Here is a 27,671-nt window from a genome sequence, read left to right on the forward strand (position 1 = left end):
GTTAATGTACATGTTTATTAGTGAATTTGCCAGTTCAATATTTATAGCAGTAGTCATAGGTTAGAAAGTGAATTACAGCTCAGTTGTTTAGTGATCTTAATCAAGACTAGTTTGTGTTGTGCCTTGTGCCATTTCTGCACGAAAACCAGCAGTTTTCCATATTATATGGATACCTACAAGCTGACTTCCTGAAATCAGGTATGAATGAATGTAGAGTACTTACATATTTGCATTTTCATGTGTGTTAAGAATAAAAAATAAACAAAAATAAGCAAAAACTTATCCACCTGGCAAGCGTTAATACGTGTGTATGGTAATTCTTCACGCATAAATTTTTGAAATAGGCTTTAGGAAATTCTGAACACTTCTTCCTTTGCAGGAACATCGTAGTTCACTCACGAAACCCCGATAAATTTCTTGTACAGGTATGGGATATCTCGGTCTCAACCGGACACGACATCACGACATCGCTATCACCGTAATATGAGGTTCAGTAACCATACTCGGCAACCATCTATATAAAATTTGAAGAGCCATACATCATGCCACATTCCAAATTCGTTCCAGACTTATTCCTAAACCTTGTACTCTTTACCCAAGACCTTGTCCATACAATTCAGCAATTTCTCCAGATCCTCTCCAGTCTCTGATAAAATAACAATATCATCACAGTGGTCTCCATAGGACCTTTTTAATAGGTGCACCGCCCTGCCCCTTTTACAGACCGCCTGGCTAACATAACCTAGATAGCTACTTGCATAATATTCATACATATTTGAGTCATGGGTTCCAAATAAAAATGTAAATACTGTAAAACTGTTCATTTATATGATTAATCTTACTTATTGTTAGCATAACTGCATCGATTACATTGGAGTCTCAAGGTTTAGCTTGATTATTACGTAGTATCGTGCGCGAGCGGTGTCTGGATTAGCGTGGAATCCAGCGATTCCGCCCGCGGCATAAACCCGTATGGCACCCTACAGCAACCGAGTGATTAAGCCCCGGTGGTACATGACTGAACGAGCAGTAGAACACTAGAAGTTGAAAATACTCCATTATGTTTTGTTCATGTTAGTAACACTGAAATAATTCAATTTTGGCATTAATATTATTGTTAATGCCCTGAGGGGACTAAATATAAATTTTATTATTTTCTTTTCTTTTTTTACATAGTATTCCCCGCCCGGCTACTCATTCCTGCCACCCAGCTGAAAAAAATTTCTGGGGAGAACACTGCATCAGCAAATCTCAGGGTTTTGATTTCCTCTCCCTGGATTGTGATTCCTGTCCCACATTCGTCTTTGATTTCCTTTACTGACTGTTCTATATAAACACTGAAAAGGTGTAGGGGGGGAGACAAACTGCAACCCTGCCTCACTCCTTTCCGGATTGCTGCTTCTTTTTTCAAAGCCCTTGATTCTTATCACTGCAGACAGATTTTTATACAGATTGTAGATAATTCTCCGTTCTCTGTATCTGATCCCGATCACCTTCAGAATTTCAACAACATTATCAAATGTATTTTCTAGATCTACGAACGCCATGTACGTGGACTTGTCTTTCTTTATTCGATCCTCAAAGATCAGACATAAATTCAAGATTGCTTCACGTGCCCCTACATTTCTTCTGAAGCTAAAATGATCTTCTCCCAACTCAGTTTCAACTTGTCTTTCGATTCTTCTGTAAATAATGCATGTTAAAATTTCGCAGGCATGACATACTACGGTAGTTTTCACACTTGTCAGCACCAGCTTTCTTGGGAATAGGTATAACAACATTCTGCTGAAAATCGGATGGCACTTTTCCTGTCTCATACACCTTACACACTAAATGGAATAACCTCGCCATGCTGGTTTCTCCCAAGGTAGTCAGTAATTCAGAGGGAATGTTATCAATTCCAGGTGCCTTGTTCCTATTTAGGCCTCAAAGCTCTGTCGAATTCTGACCTCAAAATTAGGTCTCCCATTTCATCAGTATCAACAGCCTCATCTTGTTCCAGAGCCATATCATCTACGTCATTACCTTGCTACAACTGTTGGATATGTTCCCGGCATCTTTCAGCCTCGTCTTCTTTCCCTAGAAGTGGTTTCACATCTGAGCTCTTAATATTCATACACCTAGATTTACTTTCTCCAAAGGTTTCCTTTATTTTCCTGTATGCAGCACCTACCTTTCCTACGACAACCTTCAACATCCTTGCACTTCTCCTTCAGCCATTCTACCTTAGCTGTCATGCACTTTCTATCTATTTCATTCTTTAATCATCTGTCCTCTTCATTTTTTGCATTCTTGTACTTTCGTAGTTATTCAATCAGGTCCAGTATATCCTGAGTTATCCATTGATTCTTAGTTGATCTTTCCTTATTTCCCGAGCATTTCTTCAGCAGCCATAGGGACCTCATCCTTCGTGATTGTCCATTCTTCCTCTATTGTGTTTCCTTCAGCCTTTTTATTTAGTCCTTGTGCAACATGTTCCTTGAAACAGTCCCTCACACTATTTTCTTTCAACTTGTCTAGATCCCATCCTCTTGCATTCCTTCCTTTCTTCAATTCCTTCATCTTCAGATAGCATTTCAAGACTAACAAGTTGTGGTCAGAGTCCACATCTGCTCCTGGGAAAATTTTGCAATCCAACATCTAGTTTCTGAATCTCTGCCTAATCATAATGAAGTCTATTTGATACCTTCCAGTGTCTCCAGGTCACATCCACGTACACAGCTGTCGTTTGTGGTGTTTGAACCTATTGTTATCAAGGAGTAAATTATGATTGGTGCAGAATTCAACCAGCCGACTTCCTCTTTCATTCCTTTGTCCCAATACAAATTCTTCTTCTGTATTACCTTCTTCTTCTTCTGTATTACCTTCTCTTCCTTAGCCTACCATTGCATTCCAGTCTCCCATCACAATTAAATTCTCATTACCTTTTGCATATTGTATTAAATCTTCTATCTCTTCATATATTCTTTCCATTTCTTTATCATCTGCTGAACTAGTGGCCATATAGACCTGCACTATTGTGGTGGGCATTGGTTTGGTGCCTATCTTGACAACAATAATCCTTTCACTATGCTGGTCGTAGTAGCTTACCTGCTGCCCTATTTTCTTATAATTAGACCAACTCCTGCATTTCCCCTCATTTGATTTTGTGTTGATAAATCTGTAACCGCTGACCAAAAATCCTGCTCCTCCTGCCAACATACTTATACCAACTACATCTAACTTTCTATCCATCTCCCTTTTCAGATTCTCTAACCTTATCCTTGATTTTATGATAAAATAGTATATTTCTTTTTTATATATTATCTGTAGATTAATTATGTGGTTAAGTGTAAGAGAGGGCCAAGAGCCCTAACTTCGCCACTGATAAATAAATAAATAAATAAATAAATAAATAAATAAATAAATAAATAAATAAATAAATAAATAAATAAATAGGTAGGTGAGGGTTATTCTGTCCGAAGGCAGGTCCGAACCTCCGCAGAGGTGTTCCTGAGCCGGAGTTTACGTGCGGTAGGGTGGCCAGTTCCTTTCCGCTCCTCCATTCCCTTACCCCCCACCAACAGCGCGTGGCAACCCATCCAACTCCTGACCACGCCCAATGTTGCTTAACTTCGGAGATCTCACGGGATCCGGTGTTTCAACGCGGCTACGGCCGTTGGCAATAAATAAATAAATAAATAAATAAATAACCAACCTATTACAATGATTCAAACATCTAACATTCCACGCTCCAACTCTCAGATTGTCAGTATCCATCTTCCTGATGATCGCCCCCTCTGGTGTAGTCCCCACCCGGAGATCCGAATGGGGGACTATTTTACCTCCGGAATATTTTACCCGGGAGGAAGGCATCATCAGTTCATCATTCATACAGAGAGAGCTGCATGTCCTCAAGAATTACTTATGGCTGTAGTTTCCAGTTGCTTTCAGCCGTGTAGCAGTATCAACACAGCTATGCCATGTTGAGTATTATTACAAGACCATATCAGTCAATCGCCTAGACTGCTGCCCTTGCAACTTCCGAAAGGCTGCTACCCCTCTCTTGACAGATGCCCATCCAATATGGTTGCACCTGCAGCTCAGCTATCTACTCATTCAGACCCGCAAGCCTCCCCACTGCAGCAAGGTCACATGGTGATAAAGATGTTGATTCCCATAGGGAACCTGAAATACTTGTTCCGAATGAGTAATACCAATATAGCTGGTCCGTTATTGGACTGGGGCGAAAGGAAGGTCACATAGTTCGCAGGGGAGGTGTTTCACTATAATTATTAAAAATGTTTACGGATTTGATGCGTTTTAAAAAAATCTTCACTTGGCTAGAAGCCTTTGCTGAAAACCACCAACTTCCTTCATAATCTGTTTCACTGGCTGTGTTTTAAGTCTATCAGCTCCAGTTTTTTTTTTTTTTTTTTTTTTTCCTACTACGTGCTTATCAGTCTCTCTTAGTCCTGTAGTTGGTCAGTCCGTTGGGAGATAATCTTGCTATATGACCACAGAATGCTACCCTCCTTTTCCTTGCAAATTCACAGAGCCTCTCTATCAGGGAGTAGAGCTCTGAATTTTGATGTCCCCAGTTTTCTCCATCTTCCAGTACCAGGCCCAGGATCTTAGCAAGCCAACTGCACCAAGATAAATTAATGTTGCTTTCAAAACTGAAACAAACCTATGCCTAGACTCTGTAATTTAATACGTTGTGCTTTGCTTTTATCCCCAATTCTACCGTTTTCTTATTACCCTGCGTTTTTCTTATTACTCTTTGTACAGATGGTTGGGAAATGTCTCAGCTGTTTAATGTATTTGTTGATACTAGATGACCCAGTGAACTTCGTACCACCTAAAATGGACCTTCCAATTCCAATTCACTGAGATTGATAATATTAGCCTTACCTTGTATGGTTTGAGTTTTGTTTGGTTATTACATGAAACTCATTTGTAATTGAAGTGAATTCAATGTCTTATTTACATGAAAGATAAATGCAGTTAACATTCAATCCAAAGCTTTCTGGTAAACTAGGTTTTTAGTTTTGTTTTCAGGCACATAAATAAACAAAGATAATGGTTTTCAGACACGCGAACACGCGACACACAGTTGTCCATCTGCGAAACACAAACTCCAAGTTAATTCCGTAAACTTCCAACGATGGGCCTTGTGATTTGTTGATGGACATCGCGAAGGACGGACGCACGAGGAATTGTTGAAACCGTTTAAAATCGAATGGCACGTCTGTTGGAATCATCGGGATGCGTGTAATCAAAACATCCTTTCCTTTGTACCTTCCCTTGAAAATCGCCGCCTTGATGATGTTCATAAGGTTTTCCACAGCCAGTCTCCTTCCACCGCAGAGTCGAGGATGACTGATGTTATGCAAAATGATGATGACAGAGCCTACTTTCAATTGCAAATTGTCAGGTGGTAATCCAGGCAATTCCAGCAAATTCAAAAATTCTGCAGAATAGTTGACCACCTCATCCTGGTTGATAACTGTGTCAACCGATTTGAATGAAAACAACTGTCCAAGATTGAAATATTGAACAGACGCGTTGATATCATCGACATCTTTGTTTTTTGCTGCCAGTATGGCTCGTTCCTTCAGCCAATTAAGGTTTTTGTAATTATGCACTACGTTGAGAAAAACATGCCGAATGAGCACCTCCTTTGATTCTGTCAACTGACAGGAATCAGTGGGCAATGTAATGAATTCGGCCGATATGTCAACTGTGATTTTCCTATTACCAATGCCTAACAATTGCTTCGGAAACACATCTGCATTTTGATCTTGTTGGAAACACGCTTGCATGTTAGTCGTCAATCGGAGTGTCTTCACATGCCACCACAAATTTGATGATTTTAAGCATGCGTTTAGTTCGTCAGCTACAACTGATTGTGGAATAACTGGAAGGGTCCAACGAAAATCACCGCACAACAGAATCGTGGCTCCACCAAAAATGTTTTGATTGTCACGCAGATCTTTCAACATTCTCTTGAGGGCTTGTGTATTCATCCCAAACTATCAATTTGCACCTCTGCAGAATCTTTCTATTGTGCTGTTTTTGGCGATGTTGCAAACTTGCGTCTCATTGATTTGCATGTTCGGTTACAATTTCAAAGCAGAACGTGCACTTCATCCGCCTTCTGACAAAATCGCTGCTATTCCAGATGAAGCGAATACTAGGGCCACTTCATTCTTTGAATCCTCGCCAAAAGCAATGAAATTAGGAACGTTTTTTTCAGTCACTCCGGGAGCATCCAGGAAATAAATTTCACCAGTTCCATTGTTCGCAGCTTGTATTAAAGAGTCGTATGCAGTCTTTTGTTGTTGATTAAATAGCGAAATTTGTATGAACTGCTTCGGCTAATGCTTCACATGTAATAATGCTTCGGTGTCGTATTGTTGTTCTCTTTGTAACTCATGGTTAAATGCATCGTGCATTGGACTATGCAACAAGACTTAATTCACCATCAATAAACACGTCTTCTATCATGATCAGTGTCTCATTGTGAATTTCTGCAGTAATTTGCAATGCTGGATTTAAAATTTGGTGACACACATGATACAAAACATCTTCAGACATGTCTTTCTTATATTTGACCCACAGATCGTTGTGATTCAAAGGGATACGTGTGGATATGATAATCGCAAATAATGTGCGAACTCGATGCGGTGATGAAGATGTGACAAAATCTTTGAGCGAAATGTCCCAATGTGAATCGCTCTCGAACAAGTGTAAGAGTTGACACGCCTCACGGTAAGTCGCACACAGATGCACGTTAACGCTTCTCAGTTGTAGAAACAATGTCGGACTACGAACATTCAACAACAATTCAAGATAGTAACATTCGTCGTTATTTGGATGCACAGTGTAGATGCAACCCAGAGCATATTAGGTAAATATAACTGGATGTCCTTCAACTTGCGTCCCTTGTTTCTGACGCTGAAACAATTTCAATGATGCGTTCCATGTGTAGGAGTGTGACATTTCAGCATACAGCAAAGTGCGAGCGAAAATATCTGCTTGACGAAACGAGAAGCTGGTCAATGTTGCCGACGATGGCCGTGCCGCTCTGTCCACTGCATTCTCTGAATTGAAATACACATGTCCATTTTTTAGTTGTACTGCCAAATTTACAACTGGAGGGTGTTTTTCGTGGATCGGAAAGGAAAAGATGTGCCCAATCACCTCGTTGCTGCTGACATAGCAACCCATCTGATACAGAGAAACTTTCGTTGTTTGCATTTGTGACAGCAAAAAGAGCCATATCGCTGCCTTCGTTCACATATTTGCATATGTATTTGATCGCCTCAACAGAATTACAGTATTCCACATTGATGTGAGCCTCAAAAGCCTTGGACAATATCGGCGAACATGGCACAATCCAACGATTGTCCACATTAACATCTTGCCCTTTAACCTTCACAACTGCAGATCGCCCATTGTCCGCAACTGATCACCGATGATACAATCGATATCCGTCATTGCCTGTGATGGTGTCGGCAATTAGGTCCCTCAGGTATCGCTTGGAACACTTATAATCGATCATACAGGGCTAGTCGTCGAAAACTCTGCAAGGTCCATGGATCATATTCTTAGTCACCACTGCAGGCAATTTCGGATCAACAGCTTCATCCAGGATTTCCGCTGAAATGACTGAATCAATTTCATCTGGCCTGATTTTATCAACTACCCAAACCAAAGTGTGCACATGAGGCAGACCACACTTTTGCCATTCAACAGAGTACATCAAACAATAGACTTGGCCATACACACTGTGCTTTATGATGAAATCCATCAGAGATTTTAATTTTTGTTTAAAAACTCATGCACTGATGTCATGTCTGCCAGCTAGTGTTTGGCTGGATAGCAGTTCCTTCTTGAATTCCATCCACTGAGGGTTACAGGTGAATGTTACGAATAGGTCTGGGCCACCATATTGTCTTACAACATCGCATCTTGCGCGTACTCTTGCATGTGGTGCGGGCTTCCAATGTAAGTGGCCAGCATAAGTGTCATTCTTGCCACGTTTGCATTGTTGTCGACATTAATCGCATCGTGGAGATGAATGTATTCTTCAGATCGGAGCTGCTTTTGGTTCAAACAAATGTCAATCACTCAGTCTCAATTTTAACATACATATCAACCACGAACTGATGGGACAGCGACACTTCAAAATGTGATTTACTTCACCTTCACGGATCATAAGACTGTATGAATAAAAATTCATAGCACATTTGTATTGGTTTCAGCACCTGTTAGTTGATTAACAATTGTGATTTTGAAATGGTATCAGTCCTCACTCTGCCAAAAGATCAATGGATATTGTAGCAAATCGTAAGTCCTGTGCATTTCAGACATGCATTTCAATTCATTGTTCCGATGAAGCATGATATCTCTAGATTGAAAATTTTCTGCGACAATAACAGCCACTTCGTTGATTGTCGGCGAATTGAACCTTCTTGCATGCTCACCCGCAGGTGTTTTGTCAGCTCTGATTATGATATTATGGTTGTCGCATGGCATCTGATCCAATGCAATTTTGAACAATTTGATCAATTAGTCTGCAATTCTCTGACAATGGAATAACGCTGATTAAATTCCACTTCCAAATTGCCCATGAAATATATTTGTAAGAATTGATGGTCCGCATCCAGTGGTGGTGACAGCGCTCCTACTAAATGATATATCTGCCCTTGAATTTTGAAAGTGGGCATCCAATTGTGAAAATTTCATTTTTCCACCAGCACAACACAACGCAGAAGATTCACCGCTGAATTTCAACACCTTACAATGCGGAAAAACTACCAACATTTCTCCAGTTTTTAGTGATCTGTCCGCTCCGTAACCGATTTCCAAATCGTAATGGAATGCCGTTCGTTCCAGGTTCACACAAGCAACGCATCAGCACAATCGATCATGTTCACTGTGTCGTGCTCGGTGGCATTGTGACTGATATTTACAAATTCATTGCATTCTGAATGTATTCGCCTGTCGTTTATTTTCAGTTACTCTCGGTCGTCAATCGGACATGCCAGTGCAACAGTTTTCATTATCCGTCGCTTGCTGGTCTCCTCTCCTTGGCATTGTAATCAACACCGTAAAACGACAGGGAACTGTTTTCACAGTCACTGAAATATAACCAACTTACCTGAGAACTTCACAATATTGAAATTTGTAGTTATGTCTCAGCCTGCAAAGTCAATTTATCTTAATAGAATGGCTGATGAAAAAGAGTGTTTGCAAAATGTAATTAAATTCGCTTTAATCAAATGTATTCTAAAAAAATCCACTGTTTTTCCTTACGAAAAAACGAATTGAAATGTTATGGATTTCACACAACCACACGGAATTAATAACAGTTGTGCAGGGCGGTCGCACTGAACCATGAACGCTATCTATTGAAAGTAATCGGAAGTGGCAATTCCCATACAAAATCACCAATTTTGACTTTTTTGATTTTTCCACCTGTTCCTTTGGTTTTTTTTTCCTAAACCAACCCATTATTGAGGCAAACGAAAACAAAAATACTCAAATCAGTCGAGTCATTTTTGAGTTTTTGCGAGACTAACGCCATCTACTGGAAGTAATCTGAACTGACTCCTATCCTTCACATTGCACCACGAATGCCATCTATTGAGGCAATTCCCATACCAAATTACCAATTTCGATTTTTTCTATTTTTCGGCTGTTCCTTTGGGTTTTTCATAATTTTTCTTTCCCCTAAACCACACCAGTATTGAGGTGAACAAAACAAATAAAAATATTGAAATCGGTCGAGCCATTCAAGGTTTTGCAAGACTAACATACGGCAATTGATTTTTATATATAGAGAGGATATTCCAAGTCAAAAGTTCCTTTCTCATCTGATGTGAAATGAGTCATAATATTTCTATTCTGTTCTGGTTCTTTATTTGCTAACTGGTTGTGTTTATGTGAAAATACATTTTGTTTATCCGAAGTTGGCGATTCTTGATCATCCCCTAGCGTCCTTAAATTTTCTAACTACTCGTACTTATTGCTACGTTAATCTTCCCCCTTTGTACCATCCACGGTTATCCTCTCGTTGCCCAGCATTTGAATATGTCTCTTCCACAAGAATTCAGTTCCTATTTACTCTCTATAAATAAAATATTATACCTTCTGCAACTTATTTCTTACACTTCAATACAGAAGATGGTTTTGAAGAAGGAAAGATTACTGGCCTTGCTATGGTTGATTTAACTGCCGCCTACAACACAGTTAACCATAAACGATTGCAGAAGCTGTACGACTTGATAAAGGCCTGCTTGCTTCAAGTCAAAAGTGGTTGTGTGCACATTTGGATCAGAATTTGCTAATATTGTTGAGTCTTTGATTGCAGTCCTAGCAGCTTCTGTCCTTCTATGGTGAAGTTCTTATTCCTGTAGTAGTTTTCTTTCTCCATCCACCCTATCATGCAATTTTGCATCTTGAATAGCTACATGAAGTGGCACAAGTGTCACTATGAAGTGATTTGAAAAAAAAAGCAGCGGGTAGCTGAGAATCAGTTTCCCATCATTCCACTAGAGAGCTACCGCCTGGACATAATTAGCTTTTCTGTTTGTGGAAGAGTTTGAACCAGCTATGCACAGGTATTTAAAATACAAAACCAATTTAGAACGTTAAGGGGTGCTTCTGGAAGGAGAAAATACCTTGTTCTCCTGTGGGATAGTGCAGGACATTTTCTGACTTGTTTTTTTTTTTTTTGCTATGGGCTTTACGTCGCACCGACACAGATAGGTCTTATGGCGACGATGGGATAGGAAAGGCCTAGGAGTTGGAAGGAAGCGGCCGTGGCCTTAATTAAGGTACAGCCCCAGCATTTGCCTGGTATGAAAATGGGAAACCACGGAAAACCATTTTCAGGGCTGCCGATAGTGGGATTCGAACCTACTATCTCCCGAATGCAAGCTCACAGCCGCGCGCCTCTACGCGCACGGCCAACTCGCCCGGTTTTCTGACTTGTATAGAGATTTGTTGTGTATGAGCTTGTTCTCAATCACATCTATGTTTTGTGTGATAAACTTTGTTATTGTCTCTTCAAATGGAAGAGACATCTGAAGAATTTTGTCATTGTTACCAAACTTCAGTTCAGTTTGGTAATTTGCTTATTTCAATCTGGAAAACCCTCTTTCAGTAAGTCTGCTGGTAAAATATCTGAAGAGAGAATGATACGTTCTGTGCTTATTTGAAATACAAAGAAGTATTTAACGTAAAGTTTCAATTTATTAAGACATCTTATGAGCTTTAATTACTCCAAAAGTTCTCCCTTGTGCAAATTGATAATTACTAAAGGATTATGGGCTCAGGGGTTGTATATTAGAAGCAATCAAAGGCTTTCATGTTAAAAATCAGATCAATGTGAGAATTAATGGTAGACAAGTTCTTAATACAAAATATTTACAAGATTAGATAATTCACTTATCGTTTTCCCACATCCATCGCTATTTTTCCCCTTCCCCCTTCACAAACGATGCACTGAGGTTTTACTGTACTGTATTCCTAATTATTCATGCACTTTTCCTGCCACCATTTCCCTGGATAATCAAGAATTGACTGTATTTGTGACACAGTGCCCTCTACCTCTGGGCACAAATATAAGGCCTGCAAGATGAAAAATATACTGTAGTTTCTTTCCAGTTTTTTCATGTGAAAATGAGAATGAAATTCCAATGCATTACGCTTTCAGTGTGCAGTGTTAATAGTTCGTAAGCACGGCTTATAAAACAAGGTTTCTGGCAGACGAAAATACGTTACATAGCATAATGACTATTCTGGTGATGAACTTATTCCCAAATGAGATTCGGGCGGTAGTGACAGTGAAATTCCAATTCGCAAAACCAATACACCAGCAGAACAAAGCAAAGCATCAGATACACGTAGCCCTAGTTACCGTCCGCCGGGCTCAGACGAGTGAGGCACTGGAACCCTGACTCCAACTTGGCAGGTTCGATCCTGACTCAGTCCGGTGGTATTTAACGGTGCTCAAATACATCAGCCTCGTGTTGGTCGATTTACCGGCACGTAAAAAAGAACTCCTGCAAGACAAAATTCCGGCACCACGACATCTCAAAACTGTAAAAGTAGTTAGTGGGACATAAAGCAAATAACATTATCATTTATTACTTACTGTCCAACATTTTCCCTATTTACAGTAAATTCATGTCTAAGTGCTACCTAGAAAATGAAATCATATGCTACATCAGATTTTTAACAACAAAACTACACATGAGCAAAGTTATACGTGTGGCGCCACGGCCTTAAAAAGAATTCAATTATTCAAACCTGGAAATCAAATGGTGTCCCCGAACAGAAGAATTTAGGATTGATGTTAACAGAAATAGTTCAAAAACCTGATAAAAAATGTACAGGACTGCACACCAAATTTTCAAACTCATATTTTCTACTTGCAGTGGATTTAGTAATTTGATAAAAGTAATCATTCCTCGGTACTCTACTAAGACATTATTTGAAAATCCCTAAAGTATAAAAACTCACTGATAAATTGAGTTTCACTTACCCCAGAAACTCTTTGTAAACCACGTTTGTAGTATTGATTGCCTTTTGGTGCTGAAATGACCATGCAATGTAGAATTGTACATATGAGAAACAGTCTTCCCTCAAGTTGAAAACAAACAAAATGTACGTTTCTTTATTTTTAAAGGAGATTCCAAACACCAACTTTCACGTCTGTAACATCTTTAGTTTTTGTGATAATAAGTAGCCTAATACAAAAAATTCAACTAATTTTTCAATTCTTACACTCCCTTCCCCCCCCCCCCCCCTTAAGTGGACTTTCCAAAAACAAAAAAGTATTTTTAAAGGAGACTCTAGATACCAATTTTCACGCCTGCAACATCTTCTGTTTATGAGATATCAGTATCCTCCCATATTTAAGTGTTTTCCCCAAAAATAATTACATGTTTATCTTTAAAAGAGAATAAAAATAGCAATGTCCATGTCTGTAACATTTTTAGTTTTTGAGATAAAAATATCCTCATACAAATAATTCACCTAATTTTTCAATTCTTTCACCCCTCTCCCACTCCAGTGAATTTTCTGAAAGCAAAAAAATATGTATTTTTAAAGGAGACTCTAAACACCAATTTACACGTCTGTAACATCATCAGTTTTTGAGATGTCAGCATCCTAATAAAAAGAACTCAACCTCCTTTTCCGTCCTTTTTACCCCCCCGCCCCCCTCAAGTGGTATTTCCAAAAACAAAAAATACATGTTTATTTTTAAAAGAGATTAAAAGTACCAATTTTCATATTTGTAACATGCTCATTTTAAACACACACACACCCCACTTTTCACTTCCATGTAAGTGGATTTTCTGAAAACAAATTCCCTGTGTTTCTTTACCTTTACAGGAGATTCCAAATACCATTTTTTACGTCTATAACATGTTATGTTTCTGAGATATACTGTAGATATTGTCACTTTAAATATGCAAACCGTTTGTCACTTCTGTTCACCTCCATTAATTGGATTTTCCAAAAATAAAATATTTGTTTCTTTATTTTTAAAGGAGAAACCAAATACCAATTTTTACGTCTTAACGTTTTTGAGACATGGATATACTCTTTAAAACAATTCACCCCCCCCTAGCGGTGGAATATCCAAAAATCCTCCCTTAGTGATCACCTACACTCTAACATAAATGCATCCCCAAAATTTCATTTCTTTATGTCCAGTAATCAGTCAGTCAGTCAGTCAGTCAGTCAGTCAGGACATGTTATTTTATATAACAATGTCCCACACACACTCGCTTCATTTCTTTACTTCAGTGAAGTCTGTCTCCGTACCAATACTAGATACCATACTCTCAAAGTCTACTAGAAGTATATGTAAAATTTCATATTTTCAACTGTTACAATATAGCAGCAATGCTAAATTTTATTAAGTATTTTGTAAAAGGTGGGAGAGAGATGAAAATGGTCTGTCCAGGCATGTAAATGCCCTACTGAGAAGCTGTACAAAATGTGTTAAATGAAGAAATATAAGCTGGTACTTTGGAACTGAGGTAAACTTCTTTAAGCAACTCAGCTGGCAAAATTTTTCAGACAGCATATACTGTCAAATAACTGTTGATAAGATAAACATTTTCAATTATACCGGTAAAAAGCTTTCCAATTTTGTACAATGAGAAACTTACCTTATGAGCACGCAGTGTCTTTCCTTCACAAGCTAGTGTGACATCACAAAAACTTTCCCTTTCCAACAGCTGACTGAACATAACTTGCAGGTTGTTATGGTGATATTTCCATCTAAGGCAGTACTGCTGAGGGAACATTTTCTGTTGAGAGTTCATTTTATCAGAATGCTTCAACTCTTCTTTACTGGCTTCAAATGACTGATTTTCTGAAACAAATCTTTCGCAATATTCTTCACCTTGTTGGGAGGAATTGTATCCCAAGGAATCTTCGACACTCAACACACTTTCTGGATAAAGATTAGCTTCTTCCACAGCATCAGTCTGAAAATTCAAAGGTACGAGTATAATATTTTTAAACAAAGGATGCATATGCAAGATAAATTATAGAAAGACTACAACAATGTACACAGCCTCTCAAAACTTACAAGCAATATCTTGCAATTATACAAAACCACCTCCACTCACTGTGCAAGAAGCTAAGTCTTTTAGCTCAAATTCTGAATATAAATTTACTCAGGTCCTGATACACTAGCACAGTTAAATTGCCAGAGATCTTCAAAACAATACTTCTTAACTTGACATACTGCATAGTTGAGTAATTCATGCTTGGAAAAACGGGTATGGAATGTGAACATGCTGAATAATACAGTTAAACGTACCATCCATATATTTAAAATACTAACTGAAAAAACTTTTATCCAGTCAGTCCAGCCGTTCTACTGGACTGATTTGCTTCCTTTTTTTTATTCTTCTATAATTAGCTGGAGATGAGCCATCAAGCATTGATAGATCTCCAAGTTCAGTCAACTTTAAGTAATTCTAAAATCAAATATTGTATGTATGCATATGCGTGCGTATTCTGACATAGCTCGGGAACGCACGGAGCGATTTCAACTAAACTTAGTGTACATATGACTTACTATCTGAAGAAAAATATTTTTTAAATTACAATTTGCTTTAATTCTTATGGCAACAACGGGATAGGAGAGGGCTAGGAGTAGAAAGGAAGCCTCCATGGCCTAAAAGTACAGCCACAGCATTTGCCTGGTGTGAAAATGCGAACTACAGAAAACCACCTTCTAGGCTGCCGACAGTGGAATTTGAATCCACTATCTCCCAAAAGCAAGCTGACAGCTACGTAACCCAAACAGCACAGCCACTCACTTGGTGGGAAAAAAAAAAATGTGGGGGTAAAACACTCCCAGCAACCACTAGGCATGAGGGTGGATGGCTTATGAAAATAATCAAAAACGACCGTATTAGTGTTGAATCCATAGTTTTCGGGCTCATTGATATGAATAGTGACACAATGAATGCCATTTAAGTTCAAGATCCACAGATGGAAACAAAGTCATGCCTCTGTAATTCATGCCATGGCTACGATCTTGTAAAACTGAAAGTTTGCTTGATTTGCTTATTGGTCAACCACCAATTCATAGTTTTGGGGTCGCTGAGAAGAACAGCAACACTCTGGATGCCATTTTAGTCCAAGTTCAGTTCCTGTCAGCATGGGGGTGAGAAAGGGTGAAAAATAAAATTCCAAAATGACGGAGGTTATGGATGTGCGGTGAAACCACATCCCTCCTCCGCAGGCACCTAGAGGCAGCTCTCCATCAACGGCCATGAGGGTAGAAAGCCATGCTGGGTGCCAAAACAACATTCCACCATCTGAAGACAGTGGATGCAGCACCTCCGAGAGAAAGTAAGTAGCTGCACCAAGCCAACCCCAGACAATGACCCAGCTCACCAAAGTGAGTGAAAGTTAGTGGACCTCACAACACACATTATATACTTGCCTGTGCCTGTGTTGCAATGTGCCGTGTGTAATAAATTTCTCTTATTTTATGGGGTCATCCTTATTGTAGCTAGCAAGTTCAGTGGAATAATCCCCACATTGATAACCCCAACAGACTGTGATATTGTGCAATATTTTCCACCAAAAAGTCTGTACTTTTCACATGCTAGTAACAGCTTTTGCTACGAAGCAATTACAACAGCAGCTACAGCAATTACAAGAGCAAAAATGCCTCTTACAACAGCAAACGCTGCAATCATCACCCTCACAGATTAGTGCTGTTGTAAGTCGTGTACGACTTACGTTACCTGTTTTCTGGCCAGACAAGCCAGCGTTATGGTTCACTCAGGCGGAAGTGCAGTTTGACATGTCCGGTATCACACAAGATTCAACAAAATATACGTATGTTGTTTCCAAGCGGGACAGTCACTATGCTGCAGAAGTTGAAGACATTATAGATGTGAGCTTAAGAGATGACTAGCAGGACGAGGTGGGACACGGGGGAGCAACTTTCTCTCTCTGTTGCCTTGGCTATGGCTCTTCCTTAAAGTATCGTTAGCCAGCTAGCCAGCAATGACCCAGCTCATCAAAGTTAGTAAATGTTCGTGGACCTCACCACACGCATTGTATACTTGCTTGTGCCTGTGTTGCAATGTGCCGTGTGGAATAAATTTCTCTTATTTAATGGGGTGATACCAGTGGCCAGTCGAACAGTTCGGTAGCGTTAATTTTGTCTGTGTGTTGTAAGTGTTGAACAGTGTTTTATAAAACAGTGTTATAAAACATGTATGTTATTGTACTACTCTGTATTACTATTATGGAACCCTCCCAGAAGAAAGGAAAGACTGTACACAGCGAAGCTAGGGAGGTTATCAGACATGTTATCCAAGAATGTGATGAAGAGGCACAAGAAAGGCAAGTGAAACACTTACTGAGGCAAACGAATTTGCGTGTATCTAATTACACTGGCATTTCAGTCAGCACAGTGAGTAGAATTCACAAGGAAAGTACAGCAGCTGGCGATGCATCACTATCAACACCAGGGAAGCACCGCTCACAGCCCAAAAAAAAGAAAAGTGCATTGTGATAGTTTTAATAGAGGAGTAACAAGAGAAGTAATTAAAGACTTTTATGTAGTCCAGAAGAAACTGCCTACATGCCCCAAGCTTTTGAGTACCATCAAGAACAAAACCGAATTTCCGTGGGACGTTCACGCCTTGAGGCGAATTTTAAAAGATATGGGATTTAAGTGGAAGAAGTGTCAGAATTTCAGAAAAATTTTGGGAGTACCCAAACATTGTCAGTTGACGCTGTAGGTATATAAGAGCTATGGGGCATTACAGAAGAGATAATCGTTCCATTGTTTATATAGATGAAACACTGGTAGATATTATTTTAACATTTAATAAGTGCTGAAAATGTGGCAATCAACCTGGTGTTATGACCAACAGAAGCTCGTCCAAGACCAACTACAATATATCAGACCTTAATGCAGCTTTCGATATTAGCTAAAATGGCGACGCAATCAGTTTGTTCAAATGTAAACATAAGCACGTGGGAAGTATCAGTTTAGATCTTTCTGTTCATTTGGTTTGGTAAGGAAATGATAGTGTAGTGATGTATTTATTGAAATTTGGTTTTAAAACTATTTTGATATATTAGGACGTGTCGAACGTATTGTGTGTCCGGATTTAATTCATATTACAGCAGATGCACTCAACATTCAGATCAAGTGTACTTAATGCACAGTGATGATTTTGTAGTTACAAATAACTTATTAGGGTGCATTAAAACATTCAACGATAAATTTGTCAACAGAGAGGATGTTTTCTGTGTACTTGAAGAGATTTTTTTTTTTCTTCGGATAAGGCCAAATGTCAGTGTTGGTGCATATCCTAGTAGATTTCTCAATTACTATTCATTTCGAGGATTTTAAAAATGAGGTTATAAACAGAAATAAAGCTATTTACTTTATCTGTGAATGAAGATTATATATTCTTTGTTAAATTAAAGGACAAGTTATCAACTGATATACTGTCACAGTGCGTATTTATGTTGCCAACGATTTGGGTGTTCAAGTGCTTGATACGAAAATGCATATCGCACCAGAGAACTCCAAATCGATTCTCCTATTCATTATCTGAAGTGAAACAGATGTATAGAAATTTGATGAGTCATTATCAGAATCATTGTTTTGAGATAATTGAAATTCGTGACAAGGTTAGGTTTCTAGTAAACTTCTTGAACGAGGTAGGTTATTGTATACAAAAGCGTATGGTAATATAAAGATAATTCAAATAAATGTCTTTCTAAAACAAGTATTGATTTATAGGAAGAAGGATTATGGTCAGGAATAACTTACCCCTACTATATCGAATTCTTTGAAATCTTTTAATAAAATACTAGGTAAACAATTGACACGCAATCTGCCACTTGGACGACAGCCCTAAATTCAGATCATTTGTGATTGACTGATTGAACTGAAACTGCCACACTTTGAAACACATCAGATATTCCCCAGGACTGATACTTTAGAATGCAAGACTACATTACCTCTTTCCTGGACCATACTAGTTCATAGGAAGGACTTATATTTTGAATTTTCCACTTATTGCTTATCTAAATATAGGCTATTTCTAGATGGTATTGGTCTATTACCCAAAGTAAAGTATTATTTTCGTTATTATTGACAACTTAGCAATTCAATACGATAATCAGAACGTTATGTTTATGTATCACATGCGTGTTTACAATACACCGATGCGTCGGCCACGTTGATTTTGTATTAAGGTCTGATAATATTGTAGATGCTCTTGGATCATCGAACCGCTTAATCATTGTACACGCGGGTTGTGAAGATGGGTTCCTGGAAGGAGCGTTGCTTATTTTTAAGTCCGGGAAATCTTCACGAGATTATCATGGCCAGATGAACACCGAAAATTCTGAGAAGTGGATTTGTGAGAAGCTGTTGCCTAGCCTCCCTACAAACAGCGTTATGGAGTTAGATAATGCTTCGTATCACCGTGTGCAACAGAACAAACCCCCCAAAAAGTATGCTGTTAAGAAGAAAATAAAAACCTGGCTAGAAAGGAACAATGTGCCATACGGTGAGGACATGAGAAAATCGGAATTCTTCCATTTGATTGAAATTAAGAAAGGTCCCGTTTGCCGCCTTACATGTGCAAGTTTAATGACATTGAACTGGCTTTGGCGAAGGCAAAGATGATTGTATAGGAAAGCAGTGTTACCGGGGACATTTCCATGATAAGGTTCGAAGTAGTAACGATAACTGCAATTTCTCCTATTAGCAAAGAAGATGGGAAGGATATTGTTCCCACATTCGTAACAGTGAGGAAGAGTACTGGCAGAACGATGGAGTGACGGAAGACGCGCTCGAAGAATTCATATCTCTGAAAAGTGACTATTGAATCAAGTGATAACCAGTTTTCCTCGTCTGAATCCGAACTTGCTCATCCCGTAACAGACAATGAGTGACCCATCGATGACTCTCTTCAAGCACTTCTTCGTACAGTTTCCGGTAATTCGTTCATGTAGAAACGTAACTTTAAGTCTGTTTCCACCTTAGGAAATACCGTTTTAAATGTTACTTTATTTCATAATTCTGTGTATCATCATGAAAAGTGACAAAGGGACATAAGGATTGAGGAAGCTAATTTAGGCCTACAGTCTATTGTTTTAAATGTTATTTTATTTCATAGTTTTGTGTATCAAGAAAAGTGACATAGGGACACAAGGATTGATGAAGCTAATTAGGCCCAGTATTTTTAAATATTTTGTGATTAAATAAAATTCTATAAAAGAGTTCTTCAGTAAAATAACTTGTCGAATAATTAATAAATTCCCTCCCTCACCTTTTTCAGACAGTACAGCACTGGCTTTCTGAGCTTAAGTGGGTGGGTTCGATCTCGGCTAAGTTCAATGGTATTTGATGGTGCTGACCTACGTCAGCCTTATGTCGACAGCTTTATCAACATGTAAAATAACTCTTGCGGGGCAGAATTTGTGACGCAAAAGCGAGAACATTGTTATACAGAATAACAGAATAGAATACTCCCATTCCGTAGTACTGGACTGCCTGGAACTGGGGAGAGAGAAATAATTTATTGCATTCCAAATTATTTTTGATATGAATGCCTTTCTTGTTTCAATTAATGTATCTATTACTACATTAAACATTACAATTACTCCTAATCATTATTTACACCCAATCTCTAAATTGTAGTTTTTTAATTTTATTTATTTTTGTCCTAGACATTAACAGTGTTATATTGTCTAGGACAACATATACATTAGGGTGTCCCTTAAAAGGGGAAAAATTTTTTTTTTCATTTATTGAAAGGCATACCCCGTTATTGTGTTTATTAGTCTATTAGTTACCCAAGTACAGAATTTCAACTTCCTACATTAATTTTAACCCGTGCCGACGGGGCCTAAAATTTTTAGAAAATAGCTGCTTAAAGGGTCTCTTAAATGTAGTTGTAGATGGTCACTCAAAACAATTATTTTAGAGAAATATATATGAAAATAGAAATGTATATAATGCTCTTCTTGTAAGTAACAAAAAGATACAATTTTTATAGTTATTCATTTGGATATTTCCTCTTCAAAGTCCCTTTTTTTACAGTCTGGGTAAATTTTTCTATGTTCTTGCACACAATGTAATGCTTCTGTTCTTCATCTGCGGTAATCAAACCATGAAAGTCTGTCATTAGTTTAACATCTCTTTCAGCTATGTCATTAACTGCTTTTAAAGTAGAAACCTTCTTTTTAGCTTCCACAAACGCCACATTGTCTTTCCATGAAGATACAATTTCTTGAAGGAAACCACTGTCAAGTTTGTCGTGGAAATAAATCTTTACTCTTGACAGAAACAAAATCACTCAAAGATTTCCCTGAAACAAGATAAAATATACTTGTAGTGCCTATAAATAAAACAAATAAGTTCTAAATTAAATACCAGATTAAACACTACTAGTCTACTACATACCATATAGAGAGCCAGACATCTCTTCTTTCGATGGAACATCTCTTTCTGGAATCATCAAAGCTTTCTTTTTGTAAGTTTTCTACAATGTTTCCTTTAGTCTGCTCATCAACTTCATTATCAAAAATTGAAAGGATGGCTATTTCCTCTGACATGTACCACAAGTGTTCACTGAACTTGTTTAAAGACGCATTGGAAATCAACTTGTCAACTTTCTCGTAATCTTTTTTAAGGTCTCTAAAAAACAAAAATCTTGATTTGGCGGGGGTTTTTTTTGCCAATGAGCTCACAATAATCATCTTGTACAGTCGATTTTGCCACCTCATTGTAAAAAAAGTCACCAATTCAATAATATTTGCCTCACAGAGATGTTGTTGGACAAAATCAGTGCACGGTTCGATGGCACAGTTGTCTCTAAACTTTCTGAAAAGCGGAATATTAGGACAGCTAGTGATTTGTTGGATCTTTGATTCAAACACACTTTTGAGCACCAGTTCGTAAATATGATGGCGGCAAGGAAAGAGTAACAACTCTCTTTCTAGTTTTTGCTTTAAAAGCACACAAGCTCCGTTCAAGCGTCCTGTATTAGATGCTGTTGTATCACAGCACATTATTTGTACCTTATCATCAAGGTTCCAGTCATGAAGGGCATTTGACACTGCTTTCGCTTGCTCTTTACTGGAAGAGTTGTCTAACTTCAGCACAGCAAAAGTTGTTCTTCCTCGTCATATGAAATAATAATTGGTAGGCGTTCTTCTTTAGAACTTCTTACGTCCAGAGCAGGTAACAATTTTCCATCCCAATGAACAGCAACTACTTCGGGCATGTTATTCTGAAAATCGGATTTAATGGATCTCGCTCTCTTTTCTCATTTGTGTTGGAATGCGTAGAATAGAAGATTTGTTGATCGGGTAATTGTCAGAACTAAGACCAAGTGCTTCTACTGCAGACCGAATTATATAAACAGAATCTCTGATACTTAGTTGACATCTGTCTAAAGTTGCAACTAATTTAGATGTGATAAAATCTTTTCTTCCTCTTCTTGTCGACGTAGCTAAAGAACTTACAGATTGAGATGTGGATGGCAGAGATTCTTCCAGGCTTTCTTCAGAGCTTGTGGATTGTTCTTCTACGTCTTCATGTGTATCTAAAGTTACAGATTCTAATGAGCTTGCGGAAGGCATTTGCTTTAGTCTCTTTTTATCTTCTGCGAGTTTTCTCAGCCTGGCCCTTTCTTCAATATCAGCCAACTTTTTGTCAACACCCAATTTTTATTCTTTCAAGAGCATCAGCATGTGCAATATCGAATAACATATCTAATTCAAGTCGAAAGTTCTCTTCGCGGTGCCAATGTAAATCCTGAATCTTCTTGCTATTTTTTTGCAGTTCTCGCCAGACCTGATAAAGATCCACTAACTTCTTAACACAATTAGGCACAGCTCTGGTAGGTATTATAGCCTTTTCCCAGAATATATTGATTGCACTCCCAAATGACAAGATTTGCGCTTTCACTAACAGTCAACTTAACCTCACGTATGTTGAAAAATAGAACTGCGAGAACTTGATGGTAATTTTGCGCCTGTTATTTGATGATTTAGTTCACCAACCAAGAAAATGCTTTTTTAATTGCTCCTTAGTTCCACTGACATCTTTGAAATATAAAACAATCCATGCCAGCTACCCGATAGGCGAAAACTAAGTGACAATAACAATGAGAGCGCGCCACTCTTGTGACGCAACTTGTATGGACATGTTTACGCGTGAGTCGGCACGGGTTGCACTGTTCCAAATAAGGAAAAAAAATTGTTTTCGGGTGTTTTAGGCCCAAATGAATAAAACAATAACCTATGCATTGCAAAATTAAAACTTTGAAAAATAAGGCAAACCCTAATGTACATACCTGCCAAACTTCAAAAAGAGAAATTCAGAAGATCCCAAAGTGGAAAATCTTTTAACAACATCCGCATGTGTCGCTAAGTCTTGAGACATAGTGAAAAAAGATGGCAAGGGGGAGATTACAAACAATACTAATACAAGTCAAATACAAGTTATGATCACCCCTGAAATTAAATATTTACACGAAGTTACATCTTGATGAGCGCTCGCCTGTTTTCACTTAACACTGGGAACAGTTCACACAGTACTCAAGCAGTGTTTTACTGCACTTTATACTTGCAGGTCACAATATAAATGTCACCGTCAAAATTAAACTAAAGATATACATTGATTTACTAAATAATTTTGCTGATAATTTCTAAATAATGATGTTTACTGATTTTCACTCAGGTATACTCTTGTTTTTGCTTGTGGTTAGGCGACCCTTGATACTGGTATGGGAGAATGGTGATATACAAAAGAGCCTTCAAACCAAAAAGGCGTAATTATGACCTAGCCCTAACTGGTTCCTGCTGGCAATTAGTGGAAGGAAGAAATAAAGGTAAAGTTGTCGCAAGAGAATATATCCCTCATAAACCTGTGATTGTAGGGGTTATGGTGCCAGGTGTCAGGCCTATTGTATTATGATAACAGGTCTATCTGTTTCAATACCTTGGGTGTAATATACTGTAGTTAAATATTTAAATTATCTGCGGATAACCATTTTGCGGATGCGGATAACTATTTTATTACATGTAACTAATCGCATGTTTAGACCCGTATTGAAATTTGCTATAATTTGCATACAAATTTGTATTTTTTATTTTTCTATTCCACCTTTTCAATACAATTGATTTTGTGTTGTTAGAAGTTCACTTTGCTACAACACTACATTAAAAGGGACATGTTTCGCTTGGTTTCAAGCATCCTCAGCCTTTGTCATTTATCTCATGGTTAAGACCTGTTATTGTTAATTTGCTTATAACTAATTTGTACTTAATTATGATTCTAAAAACTAAGTGGTAAAATATGTAAACATAGACATTTGTATGGACAGTTTAACAATTTAAATGACAGTGCTAAAATTGGGATATTCATTAATTCTAACAACACTAGACGTCCAAAACACAGTAATATCTTCACAATAACAAGATTTGGCTAAAATTCTCAAGTTCTTTGTTTTTAAAAAACAATTGTTAGTTGACTTATTGTATTAAAATTTGAGTCGTAAATTCCATTGAAACTCAATAGTGTCTAAAGCTTAAAATCTTAAATGCGTTCGAACTATTCTGCTTCATGTGTTGATTTGAGGCATGCTTCTGTAATCTATTAGCTGTAGACGGTGAAATCCAACTATTGGTCGTTTCCTCAAACTAGTCTTGATTTGACGAGCAAATTTTACATTGGAAGTAGATCATTTTATGAGAGCTTAGTCAAAGGGGACGTCATTCCAAGAATCTTGAGGTGCTGAGATGTTTTCTTTTTACAATATTTAAATGATGGTGCGTCCCTTTGACTGCTACTAAAATGCCTCGTGGTACTTGTTACATTACGGTGACTGCTTGCTTCTGTGTTTCTAGAAACAAAATCACAGCCTGCTACTTGTTTGTAAACTTTCTTTCGGCTAATGTAAAATTTCATAAAATCTTAAACTGTAAATCGGGGATAGAGAGTGCGTTACACTCTCGAGTTCTCCTTCAACTTAGATTGAGGTGACTATGATTTTGTAACCTTTTCTCTTTGCTGTAAAATGTTAAATTAACCTCCATTCTAGTCACCTCAGTAGCTTGGGATTAGCTTCTGCATCATCGGGCCGAGAGCCCAATTAGGGTTTTTAATTTTCTAGGAGAGCAAGTGTACGCTCCATTCAGTTTGTGTTTGGGCCAGTAATTTAAACTGTTCTTTTTCCACGAAGGCCCAGTAGGTTGGGTAATAGATACCCCTGTGTAATTTTTTTTTTTTTAAGACTGTGCCTAGAGAGGCCAGAGATTGTAAGGTTTTGTGTAATGTTGCCTTAACCGGGCTGTAAGAAATTGGTTAATGTTGGAGAGCATGTAAGCTCTCTTCTGAGATTGTGAATTTCCTATAATAGTGAGGGGTGCCACTGGAAGGCTATAGATTTGTAACCTTTGGAGCAAAGTGCTCTTGAATTTGGGAGATTTCAGTCCTTGTCTAAATAATACCATTTTTGTGAAATTGTAAATTTGTAAACCAGGAGCTTGAAGCCCAAAATTGTTAAATTCCCTATCCTAGGGTTCTCTATTTTAATATACAAATTTGTCATTGCTACTTCACTAAGTGAAAAGTTGTTAGGTTATATTTCTTTTCAAAAAGCAAACTTATGTTATTAAAGTTTTAACTTAATCTTTGATATAGTAGATAGACCCATTCCACCCAGCACCTTCTTTCACCTCTTTCTGCTCTAAAAACCCCAGAACAATTATTTTCTTCACCTTTACTTTTTCCATAGAGCTTGTGACTGGTGGGAAGTGTAGCGACCACTGTTCTCGATTTTGTTATCACTGGTACATTTTTTTATTGTACTAGAACTGTAGGAGCTAATTACATATTTTCTACTAAAATGAATTTATCATTAATCTTTACAATCTGAATATCTAGCTCATGCTAGGAAAAAATGAATATCTGTTGACGACCTCATATACCGAAGCTCTACTCTGCATTCACACATCCACCCATTAACAGCCGGTCACATAACGAACGCGCCGGGATCTGTGTGAGAGAGAATGTATCTGTAACCCGGCACACAGACGAACAAAACTGACCTGCCTGAAGCTCACTTCCTGTTAACTTACTGCATTTGAAATATAGGAAATAAATATCATCTTCTTCTAGTGCTGTAACAGTCACCGGATGTTGGCGATCATTTTGGCAATCTCACTTTATCGGTGGCTGCGCGGAATATAAATATATATGTAAAAAATATTATAATAAATAGAGTATATATATATATCAAAATAAAAAAATATCAGAAGCTCTTTCGATTTGCCCCTTGAGGATGCCTGTGATAAAATCTAATGTTGAAAATGGCATAAATTCCCAGTATCAGAGCAAATAACCTACATTACTGTTAGTTGGAAAATGACTTATCTTAATATTTTGCTGGTCAGATGTAGTCTATTAATAGACAAATAATGCTATCCACCTGCGATATACAAACATTGAGTACCTTGCAGGTAGAGATCACCTGAAGACACTGCGACTGCGCGAGGGCCAAAGTTTTCAGAAACCAGGGACGAGGGGAGAAGCGATGGTTAACGCATTCCCGGCCACATTCCTAGTGAAACTCATATCTTGAGCTGCCATCTATACCAACACTCCAACACAAATGCATATGCATACTTGCGCACCAAATTCATTTGGCATCTTTCCCTATTGGAACAGCAATGGGTTCGTCAACTGCTCACAGAGAAAGAGCTCTGCGACCATAAACCATTCCAGTACTTACGACACCTTAGGTCTCTAACGGGTAGTATGCTACTACAGGACAATCTCCTCAGACAACTGTGGATACAATTCAAATGCAGAAAGAGGTCCACCTATTCAAGACACATTTATGAATTGTGGATGCAGCACCTGCCATCACAAGCACAGGCCATTTTACAAACACAAAGTGAGATCAGGTTGCCGTTCTGACCAACAAAATCCTTGAGGTTTCACCTGTGTCCCTCCCTGCCACTGTTCACACCATGAACACGCCACCAGTTTGTGAGGTGAGCCAGCTCGCAAAGAGGCTAGATGAACACACACACACATCAGATGGCAGCATTGCAAACTTCCTTTCGTGCCGCTCTTGTTCCTAGAATAAATGAAGCCATCCTAGCAATAGCTGCAAGTCTTCTCCGATAGTTGGTGCACCAGGTGTCTGCTGGCACCATTGCCGCTCCCACAAAAAGCCCCAGAAATGTGAATCGCGTAGTAGCTTTCAGTCAAACACCAACAACAACCAATGACGGCAGTAAATGGTTGCCCAACAGATGGAAACCACATCTTTATCACAGGTAAGAAGAGTAAACAAAAAATTTATGATCAATACTGGGTCTGAATTATGTTGCATCCTGCGCAATTTCCCGAAGGGGAGTCGTCATCACAGCAGTTGTGAAATTATCGCTGCCAATAATTCCACGATTCACCAGGGTGCAATGATTTAAATCTTGATTTTTATAATAAATCAGTTAGCTTACTTATTACATGCTGCCCATTGTTCAAATTCATATAAAAATCAACTACTTAAAATAAGTTTGCTTTCTTATTTTCTGTAAACTATAGGGTGGCACTTCGATACTCCTCCCGCATGAAGAAAAATGTTTTGACACTGGTATATATTGGAAGTGGAAAGTGATATAGAAAATTTTATTTGTAAACCTTGTTAAGTAGTACGTTCTGTATGATCTGAAGTGTGGTGATAGAATGTTTTATTTGTACTCCATGTAACTACCTAACCTGTACAGTGTAAATATTTTGGTAACATATTGTATGTGTAACTAGTAGGTTTCATTTCTATATTTACTGGAACTGTCCAGAAAGTTGTCACATGAATTTTTGAACAGGGTGTGTTGCCTTTTGTTAGTTATGTATTCTAGAAAATATTTTCTGACTATTCTGGAAATGGAATATTCGCAATCGTATGTATTCGAGAAAATTATTTAAACATCGCGACTGAAGTTAAGTGTTGTGATTGGTCAATCCGGGCAAGCTCCTGTGTTCTGATTGGCTGCTCCAAGGCCAGCGTCCCCTTTAAAAGGGACCAGGCAGCATTTCGTGAGAAGTCTGAGGTCTTATGTCTCTGTGCTGTCTTGGT

At 38.2% G+C, this 27,671-nt stretch overlaps 1 protein-coding gene across 1 annotated transcript in view; it reads right to left on the reverse strand.

The window, feature by feature from the left end:
* LOC136873913 (uncharacterized) overlaps positions 1-27,671 on the reverse strand; it is a 210,435-nt gene that overhangs the window by 171,755 nt on the left and 11,009 nt on the right. Inside the window, exon 2 of the mRNA XM_067147250.2 lies at positions 14,178-14,498. Coding sequence (XP_067003351.2) covers positions 14,178-14,498 — 321 coding nt within the window. The remainder of the gene's footprint in view (positions 1-14,177; positions 14,499-27,671) is intronic.

Source organism: Anabrus simplex, chromosome 5, assembly GCF_040414725.1.
Source record: "Anabrus simplex isolate iqAnaSimp1 chromosome 5, ASM4041472v1, whole genome shotgun sequence".
Lineage (NCBI taxonomy): Eukaryota > Metazoa > Arthropoda > Insecta > Orthoptera > Tettigoniidae > Anabrus > Anabrus simplex.